At 33.0% G+C, this 11,287-nt stretch overlaps 1 protein-coding gene across 1 annotated transcript; it reads right to left on the reverse strand.

Moving 5' to 3' along the window:
- Nucleotides 1–4,563: 4,563 nt before the first annotated feature.
- Nucleotides 4,564–6,411, reverse strand: LOC111374296 (gamma-glutamyl peptidase 5-like). The gene is made up of 4 exons (XM_022996953.1): nt 5,990–6,411; nt 5,720–5,887; nt 5,445–5,612; nt 4,564–4,827 (listed from the first exon to the last, which is right to left on the reverse strand). The coding sequence occupies exons 1-4, from the start codon at nt 6,305–6,307 to the stop codon at nt 4,699–4,701; spliced, it is 783 nt and encodes a 260-aa protein (XP_022852721.1). The 5' UTR covers nt 6,308–6,411; the 3' UTR covers nt 4,564–4,698.
- Between the last annotated feature and the right edge of the window lie 4,876 nt (nt 6,412–11,287).

Consider the following 11,287-nt stretch of genomic DNA (forward strand, 5'->3'; position numbering starts at 1 on the left):
TTTTGGTGTTTTGAGGTGGTGTTGTGGTGATTCTCAAAATTTTAAAAAAAAAAATTATTTTTTTTTGTTTTGAGAAACTAACAAAAAGAACGCATTTTCAAGAATTTCAAAACAAAAACTCAAAATACAAAACTCAAAATGAATTCAAAACTCAAAACACAAAACTGAAACACAAAGAGAACACCCCCTTAATAAACTAATGGGCAAGATACAGTGTGAATCACAGGTGACATGAGCATATTTATTTAAGATGTGGTTATGCATTGGGCACGACCACATTTTATAGGAGTTCAATACAATATGATGACATTAAACAATGTAGAGTCTCTGAATTCACTATTTAAGAAAGATCGAGTGTTTAGATAAGTTATAAATCATTTATAAGCATATGTTCAACCCTCCATTTTTTCAAAAATTCATTTTTTAAAACTCATTTTCAACTACACATTACTCTATAAAATTATCTTACATATAAATTCAAAATTTTTCCTTACTTTTTAACCACACATTTTCCAACAAGACACTATTCTAAAATACATTTAGCCAAAGATGATGATGATAATGATGATGATGATGATGATGATGATGATGATGATGATGATGATGATGATGATGATGATGATGATAGTAGAGGCTCAAACAAGAGTTGAGATCTGTTGTTAAATTTTGCTGCCTATTGTGCTATACATTCAATTAATTCTTGATATATCATTAATTTAGTAGGTTAGTAGTGATGACATGTTAAGATTTAACTATTGATAACATGTTAAGATTTAATTGGATGAACAGAAAAATGAACAACAAAATTGAACAGCAGATCTCAACTCCTCGAACAAGGGCTAAATTATTAAATTTCATTTTTGACCACACATTTCAAGATATCCGCAATTACTATCTATTTTTTCATCACTCATTTTTATTCACTCGTAAATTCTTCCCAGACGAAGGCTAAATAAACAAAAATAAGTGGTGAATAAGTGAATAAATCTTCCGTATCTATTGAGATACTAGTTTTTAATTTCTTCTTAAATGGTATCTGTTCCACATAATTTATTAGGAGATTCATGTGAAGGGAGGCAGCATGCAAACCATAATGCTAAAATCTGTGTTCATCAAATCAATTATGGTTATTATAACACCAAAACAAAAGTATGTGAAACAAAAAGGAAGGAAGCTGCAAACTATCAAAGAGAACTTACTGATTTCTTTGATGAATTTGAACTTCGGAAACTATCCATAATCTTTCTGGATAAACTTACGTGCAAAGAATTCTTTATAGAAGTTGACGTAATACGTAGGCTAGGTTTCAAAAATTCTTGAAGCTTATACTTGGACCTTCAATTTAATATAGAACAACATAGTTTATAGAGTATAACTTTTTGTTAGGGCGAACAACGTAGATTATTGAGATCTTTCTAATTTTTCAAGATTCTAGTCCTCAATTTCGTATGTATTGAGTTTATTTAAAGTGTTTAATGCTTGAATTACCGGCCAATAATTCAAAGATTTTTGAAATTTTTAAGGAGTCAAGAGGTGAGTCATAGATTTAGACCACGTAGTAAAATTCGGGAACTAGTATAAAAGTATAGAGATACATTTTGTGGTTAATATGTTCATACATGAATTCTTAGAAATTTAAGACGTTTAACTAAGGTGTATCCAAATTCACATAGAGAAATTAACTTAGTTAAATAGAATCAATCTAAACTTGAGAGAGAAATTGAATGCGTTAGAAGACTTTAACTGAACACGACATTATATTATGAATCTTGATTAGAGAATTAAAGGTGATCAATAAATGAAATTGTGTGCCCTAATATCTCCTTCATATTCAAAAACCTAATTCGAATTTTGTTTGCACGAAGGTACATTCAAATAGATAGTATGATTTAGAACAACAATCACCAAACCTTAATTTGTTTTTGTCAAATAGAAGTGGAAATAGTAAACTAGGAATAAATAATGGTTTCTGTGGGAACAATTATCTGAACTCATAGGTTCATTATATTACTTATTTGATATCATACGCTTGCGATGGGAAAAATGCAACACCTATCATATCTGAATGAACACCCACAAGATGCTTCTTTTCTTGAAGAATGAACACCTTCAAGAGGATCTTATAGGATGTCAATTGCAGATGTTCGTACAAGATATGAGATCAACATCTGGATATTGCACATTTATTGGATGAAATCTAGTTACTTGGAGAAGTAAGAAACAATCTTTGGTTGCTAGGTCCATTACAGAAGCTCAGTTTAGAGTATTGACATAAGGAATAGGTGTGTTGATGTTTGCTCAATGAACTACTAATTGTAGAGACAGAAAAAAATGAAGCTCTATTGTGAGAATACGCTGTCATCAGTATTGCTCACAATCTTGTTGAGGGTGACAGAAATAAACACTTTGATATTGACAGAGACCATATCAAGGCAATAGTGGTCTAATTCGTATCTCATTTGTTACTAGTGGGAAAGATCTATTTAAACGTCTCGTGGGGTGAAAGATATGCCAAAGATCATAATACATTTTTTATGAGAATACTTAGTGACAAAATAATTAAGCAATTTTTTTTCAGGTAGCTCTTTCATGTTGTATACTGCTGCTGTCGTTAAATGATTTACAGAAAAAGAAAATAGATACTAATTGCATTGTTATATTACAACAAACAAACTATAAACAAAGTCTTATTTCCAGTAAATTTGGGATATGCTATATTGAATTATCTTATTAATTGAATTCTTATGTTTGTCAGAGGAATACCTCATGTTTTCCATGTAAATTATTTCTTTCATCCAACTCTATATAATTTTCATTAAGCATGGTGACAGTCCAGTTTGCACATGAATTTTGGAGGATACAAATGATTGTGCTTTAACATTAGATTTATGCTTTTGGCTTCTGCAAGAACATAATAAACATAATGGTAATTCAGTTTATTTTATAGGGATTGAAGGAAAATTGTTATGAAAATTATCAATGAAATGTTACCAACAAAGTCTCTTTTCCTTCCCCTTTTTTTTCTCCTTTCTTTCTTATTGGCTTTCAGAAAGTCTTTTTGTGAAATCTAGAATTTTATAATGAGTTACTATTTATTACGTTTGTAGATGAAAAACCCACTGCAACCAAGGTAAAACTGGGCTCAGTTTACCACCAAATCGACACCACAATAAGAACAAAACCAAACACCTCCAACCGAATTTTTTCTCTTCTCATGGTTGCTTTTCAATGCCCATAAAGAGACCACAAATGATCGCAAGTAATCTCACAAAGATCAACAACAAAGGTAGTAAAACCAAGAGTGAACTGAGAGATGGAGAAGGAGAGAGAAAGGCAGCGAAGTCACGGATATTGGAGGCAACTAGAGGACGGTCCATATAACCAAATGGGGTAACCAATTAAGGTAAGTTAGATTAGATTAAAATAGTAGCCCGAATGGGTTTTATTCCTGAGCCATCCAAGTGAATGGGTCGGGTCACGAGCAACTATACTAAATTAGGTCGTTTCGAGTGGCCCATCCAAAATGGAGTTTGGTCGTTCATTTTGTGATGTCAATATATCGTTTAGTCATTTGGTCTAAGCTGACTGAAATTATAACCAAGTTAACATCATGGTCCAAGGAAGATGTTTGATAACAAATTTTTGCTCTCTTAAAATTGTAGTAGCTATGCATTTTAGGAAATGGAATTCTTACTGTAAACAAATAGTTCCTTTCTTGTTATGTATTTAGGTGTTTTTTGCATTTTGATTAAGCATTGTACAACTGTTCAGTCAATTTACATTATTATTATTAATATAAAAATGAAGTTAGGTCATATCTTTCGGAACCTGATTTTGATAGTCTAATTCTCAGCATCTCGTGTATAAATTTCCCGAATTTTTTTTTTTTTTTTGCAGGGATAAAGTTTTATTCCTTGCCGTGTGGACATCTATGAATATTATTATTCCAATCTTCCCGTGCAATAGTTTTTGGAAGTCAAAGAATCGGTCATATGTGATTATATAGGCAACATAAATAACTAACTTGACATATTATACTATATGTACATAATAGTTTATATAGTGATTTATATACGTATGATATGGTGAGATATGATTGGATAAAAAATTCTTTAATAAGAAAAGCTATCCACTCTCTTTTTGACACCCCATTTGTATATAAATCAATATATCCAGTTAGCATTATTCTTTGAACTACATATAGAGCATGTTTATTAGTTAGTATTAAACAGAATACTTGGTCAAGTGCGTTTGACGCCTACAGTTGATAATAGCTCGACTGAAAGGGGAGAGGGAGAAAAATTATGTTGTTGAAAGTAAAAATAGTACCAGTTTCTAGAATTGTCGATTTAAAATTTTTTACGTTATCCATACACAATTCAAGTAATCACGGTTAACTTGCCTTGTTAAGTCTATGTTTGATTTGGATTAAATCAAAAATTAAAATTTCAAATTAAAGTCAAGAATTAATTTTAATCATATATTTTAAAAAAGAATCTACAACTTTTCATCAAATTCTATCAAAATATGTTAAAAATCTTATTTTAATCTACATCAAATAGGGGCTAAACAAGTTGTTAATGATTTATTGCCTTGGAATCTGGTTTTCAACCATCAAATGGACAAGTGTAGAATAAGTAGAGGCTAAAACATAGGTTTTTTTCCACAAAAGCACACGAAGTGTAGAAAGAAGCAAAGTCATGAACAGTATGTGGGTGACTGGGTAATCCATCTGCCTTTGAGAAAGCTCTTACAAATCCTTTCCCAGTATTTCCTATCTGCTTCTGCTTTAATTAACTTCAACTTGGCTTCTTCTGCAAAACCCTTCTGCAATTTTATAGATTATACAAAAAATGAGTTTTAAGAGTGTAAGAAAGATTGAAAGACAATTGAAACAGTTAAATTTACCATTACATGTAACTCTAATGCTCAATAAACATAAGAATTATTCTTCAAGTACAGATTTTTTTACCAGATTTTATACAAGGAAACAGTTGTCTCGTTATAATTTGCTATTGCCAAAAACTATTTTTAACAACAGCCAATCCCTATGAGACAGCTGTGTTTTCTATATAAAATCTGTATTTGTAGCATATCTCTAAACATAAATATATCGGATGTGATGTCATAAAACGTAGCAATTTTTTTATTTATTTTTTTTATTGACAGTCAACTTTGAGCAAATCCTCCTTTAATCGAGTTTTGGATTGACCATGGAACGTAAAAAATAAAACATAATAAGATAAAATGATAGATGTAAACCTCTTGAAATCTTCTTCTTTTAAGTCATAGTTAGAGGTCAAAATTCTAAAAAGACTCATGTGATACGAGTCATAAAATTTTGCGCGAGTTCTCAACCTGGGATTTAGGGCTGGTTCTGAAAAATCACATAGTCAAGAGAGATTTTGAAAACCATTAAACACAGTTTACTATGGTTCGCGTACCTCGATGGAATCATTGGAGACAATACGATCAATGAGATTTTCAAGAATATCTTTTGTATATTCAGGATGTCCCTGAATTCCTAGAATATATTCCCCAAATGTGAACATTTCTACTCCTGTTTTATCAGAACATGCAAGAACTTGTGCACCCACAGGCACTTCACAAACCTGTCAATTAATTTCACAAACTGTCAAATTTCTTCGAGAAAGTTGAGAAAAATATTACGCACAAAAATGTAAATAAAGTGTAGAGAGAGAGAGAGAGAGAGAGAGACCTCATCTTGATGGCACTCTATGATTGAAAGAGTGGGAGGAATTTCATCGGAACTGTCATCAACATAGCCATAAAAGGAGAACTCCTCAGTAAACCTAACTTTTCTTATTCCAATATCCCAACCACTATATGCTTTCCCAACTTTTCCCCCCAAAGCTCTACACAAAACCTTGAAAAAGTAAAACATAATTATAAGTGAAAGTGAAACAAAATAAGAAAAATACTTTTTAATTTAATTTAAGTATCATTTTATTAGATCCAGCATATATACCTGGTGGCCAAAGCAAATTCCAAGAACTTTCTTTTGCATGGCAAATAATGTCTGCAAAAGAAAGCAAAGTTCAAGAATCCAATATTCATCCCCATATGCATCATGAGGGCTTCCACTAATCACAAATCCTTCATAGTTTTGAAGATCATCCAGGTCGGGGAATTCCCCCTCGACTATACGAAACAAGTCCCATTTCTCTCCTTCATCTGCTAATGCTTCAACAAATACATTGAAATATCCACCATACACATTCTTCACATACTCTGAATCCCTTGCTGCCATTAGGATTGCAAATTTTTTCTCTCTCTGGACCTTCATCTTGTAAAATAAGTGAAAATTGGAAATTTATTGTAGGGATAAATAGAAGCGTATAGGATTGTTATAGGCAAGTATGGATTACCATGGAAGGGACAGATCCTTTTATACAAGAAAGAAAGAGTATGGTAACATTAGGTGACAATGGAAATTTCACTTGCTTAGTAGAATAATAGTGAATTTCTCCTTTAGAATAGATTCTCATTGCTTCCACTAGGACAACACTTGAATAAACTAATTGAATTATGTGTACCAGCATATATATGCTAAGCACCCAAGCAACGTGGCATAATAGGCAGTGCGATATAATAGCTAGTTACAAAACTGATTACACAACATATTATAGTGTGCTATTTGGTGGAATATTCTCTTTGGACTTTTTTACGAGAACTTCATGCATAAATAGATCATGTCAAACAAATTTTTAGTTTCCAAATTTATGTTTGACCAAATCCAAAGTTCATGAATATTTATATATATGTTAACAAGGAACGAATGTCTCCATACTTACTTTTATCTTCTAACTTCATGAATTTTATATTGAATCTATAAATTAGGCAGGGTAAGATTGGAATAATCCAGTAGAATCTGTTCTGTTTTGATTCATCGCTTCCGCTTATCATTTTTTACAAGTTAGGCAGGGCAAGATTTGAATAATCTAGTAGAAATATATTTATTTAATTTAACTTCGGTGAAAATTCCTCTTTGAAGTAGTTTCGAGGAGAAGTTAATACGTGGAGTTTCCAAATACAATTATAGATCATGTAAATGAATCTTTTGGTTTTCAAATTTATGTATATCCAATTTTCATGAATATGTATATATGTTTAAAGCTTAGAATGTCCATGTACTTTATCTCCTAACTTTTATTTCTTCGAATTCATAAACTTAAATTTAGGCTCAGTTAGCAACGAATTTATAAATTCAATCAAAATCAAATATTTATTATTCTCATAACCATGTGATAACTCTATTATATCCTAAGTTTGTGATCAGATACCAATGACATGGTTCTACTTTATTAATAGTTGCGCCAAAAGTTGCATCTTATTTTGATTTTATTTTCAATCATGCCTATGTCATTTAACTTTCTATGACAAGTGGATTTGAATTGTAGAGAAGGCTGCTAAGTTCACGAGTGAATCATATCATAGGCTAAATTCCAGCATCCAGTGTAGCATATAATTAGGCCAAAATTCAATGCCTAAAAATGGTAACGAAAGATCAAATGTGAAACTTTTGATTCAAGTTTATAAGAGGTATCACAGTTCGTGTCACTGTTGAACGAATTAAAATAAGTATCAGAATTTCAGTGGATTGACAAAAGTATATATTCCAACTGATATTCCATGGATAGAATCAGAATGGAATTTTCTATTTGAGTAATATATATTATTTATTTTCCCATTAGTTATATGCTTTTGCTAATTCTAGTATTGCCTTGTATTTACTTTATTGTTTTCATGTTTGTGTCAAGTCGTGTTTAATATTTGGCAGGAAACTAAAAGACATTGGACATTGTGTTCTATTGTTCTATTCTATCTAATATTTCATACCAAATTCAGTAAAGGATAGAAAAAATTTCTAGAGACTGCATTAATTAATTTCATCAACTTCTGATCTATGCCTGCTTGTTGTTTAAAGATTGATGCAATATGGGATTGGATATGCAGCAGATAATGGCATGTTATTAACACATTTTGTGATTTAGTTATCCAGAAGTAGAAAATCTAACTCTATACGACCAAGAGCAATAAAATCACAGCGAGGAAATAAAGACATGAAAGAACACATAAATTGTATTAGGGTTCATCTTAATGTAAAACCATGTCCTCGTCAATCTCTATAGAAATTCACCATGATGAAAGAAGTTTATAAAGAAAAGATCGATCCACTTATGGACTCAGCATAGCAACTATATTTATGCTCCACACTTAGAAGATAGGGCATATGCCTGTATCAGTAAGTTTGTTGATTTCAGGGCCACTGATAATTCGCACAATTTGCAATCCAAACAAATCCTTCAATGAAGAATATGTGGGCTTGTTGTTAAAGATTCAAGTGCACAAATATTATCTTCCACTGCAATATATACTTTACCTTTGGACCACCAGCTTTCGTATGGAGTCATCTAAAACCTTGACTTTGACACAAGAATTGTTCAGGAGTTTGCCAAGTTTGGTTTGTTCCTTAAAAGCACTTATTAAATATTGTGTCTCAAATCGTGCCTATCAAACATGCCTTTATAAAATGCAAGATGAGACTATTACATATATACGGGTTTTGTCGAAAAATGACTTCATTCATTTTTCTTATACAATAAAATATTTCAGCATGTCAACATTTTCCTAATCAAGATTCAACGTAGATGAATTGTTTGTGTAAATAATTAAAGTTTTATTAATTCCTCGAAGCACCAGTATATTGAGAGCTTTATATTTCTCTCGAGCATTTTTCATTTTCATTTTTCTACTTCTCATTTATGAATGTACAAATTACTTTAAACCTTTTCTCACTTGCCAAATCCATTAGTCCTTGATTCTAGAAGTTATCAATTTTACGTGCATCACAAAGGGAGATGCACTGTAAATATTCTTTTAGGCGAAAATGAAGTGCAGATCTAAATTCTTTTTGTAAGATAATCAATGCTTTGAATATATATTGGATACTAATTCTTGGTTAATGAAAATAACTTGTACACCTAAGTCTAAGTCTAATTTGCACTATCGCCTATGATTTAAGGACACGTTTGTTGGGATCAATGGGTTGTAAAAAATGAAGTTAATGACGCGATATGAAGTTAATATGGATTACAACAATATAAAAATATATATCAAGCTGTAAAGTAAAGAAAAAAAAAGGAATTAATGCAGAGGCAAGATGTATTATTAATTGACAATATGGAGAGAACACAACGCCACAGCAATATTGGCTTATTCTAAACTGAAAGAGGAGACCTATATTTATAGTACACGAGTCAAACATTAAAACTAGGCAAAAGATGGAAATTTAAAAAAAAAAAAAAAAAAACCCCCACTTAAAAGAAAAAAAAGGGGAAAAACGTGTCCGCATTTACCATACACGGCACACACACATATTCTTTCCTTTCTTCAATTGGCCCCAATAAGATTTCTTTCCAAAACTAAGACACACACAATCTTCCAAATTTTGAGGCAATAATTAACAATCTCCACTTTGACTCGAAATTTCTTTGCAATGATCGAAAATTCTAGATTTCAAATCCGTCTGCAACGAAATAGATAAACTTCTCAACACAGTAACCAAAACTCTCTACACTAAACCATCTTCCTCTATAAGGCATCCACACACGACACCTGAACCCAACTCCCGGGCTCCCAAAATTCTACCAAGGAATTACTATTGATCAAATAGGGTCGAAGCACACCCTATAGCAGAAACCAAACTAAATGCTTGATCAGAAGGCCCCTTGTCAGAACTATCACCTTCAAAGATCCCAAAAGCATCACAGATATCAATAACACCCTGGTACCTATTCTCCATGAGTCCACCCCTGACATTTGAACACAGTCCATCTGCTGAAATTGGTGGCAAAGCGGAATCACCAACGCTCTCTCTAGCAGTGTTCAAAATTGACCCAAAGCCCAACGCAAGAGGTACTGTACCAAACTGAATATCCACCACGGTACTGAATTTGTCCCGATGTCTCAAAACTGGTTCTACGCTTCCCTGCAATATGTACAAATGGGATCTCTTTCGTCCCTCCAGTATAAGCCGAACACCCTTTCGAACCTTCAAGACTCCACCTCCATCAGAAAATTTATACCCTTTTGCATCTAAGGTACTCAGTGATATGAGATTCTTTGTCAAGTCTGGAACATGGCGAACCTAATCAAGTGTCCTTACTGTCCCATCTTGTAGTCTCATTCTGACCTGACCGATTCCTGCAACCCGACAAGATTGGTTGTTTCCCATGATAACTCCACCTTGCTTCACCGCCTCATATGTCTGGAATAATGCCCTATTAGGACACATATGATACGAACATGCAGAATTCAGAATCCACTTCTCAGGTTTGGATTCCCTGTCAGATACAGCCAACATCACATCTCCATCATCACAAAAATTCTCAGCAATATTAGTCTTGTTCGAATTACCTGATTGTCCCACATGATTTGCACGTAAATTACCTTTACCCTACAACTTGTCGCAATCTTTCTTGATTTGTCATTTCTTCTTGCAGTAATAATAATAATACACATTGTTGTACCTCACATTCGATCTACCCCTCCGTCGATCACCATGAGTAACAAGATCATCCCCACCTGTAGATGTAGGATCTCCAACCAACAGCTCTATCCTCTCCGTTGAGAACAGGACTTCATATACCTCCTCAATGGTAAGCGTATCACGACTATACAGAATAGTATCACGAAACGACGAAAAAGAACTAGGTAGTGAACACAACAAGATCAAGGCTAGATCCTCTTCATCATATTTTACCTCCAACGTCTCCAGATCTGCAACAATCTCCTTGAACACAGCAAGGTGGTCCGGTAGTGACTCTTCTTCCGCTATGCGATGGGAATACAACTTGTGGTTTAGAGTCAATTTGCTCGTTAGACTCTTTGTCACGCACAACCGCTCCAATTTGAGCCATAAAGCAGTCGTTGTCTTCTCCTTCAAGACATCCTGCAGTATATTGTTAGACAAATGAAAATGAATCAATGATATAGCCTTCCTATCCTTCCGTTGTTTCTCCTCCATAGGCCAATTTGCTGGCATCTTCTCAAAGCCCAGCAAAGTATCATCAAGTTCCATCTACATCAACACAGCCCTCATCTTTACTTGTCACAGCGAAAATCTTGTATTGCGATCCAGTAGCGGAATATCATACTTCATCGAAGCCATCTCTGAAAATCTCAATCAAATCACAAAAAACTTGTAACATTGCTCTGATACCACTTGTTGGGATCGATAGGTTGTAAAGAATGAAGTTAATAT

Source organism: Olea europaea, unplaced genomic scaffold (assembly GCF_002742605.1).
Source record: "Olea europaea var. sylvestris unplaced genomic scaffold, O_europaea_v1 scaffold1233, whole genome shotgun sequence".
In the NCBI taxonomy this organism is placed as follows: Eukaryota; Viridiplantae; Streptophyta; class Magnoliopsida; order Lamiales; family Oleaceae; genus Olea; species Olea europaea.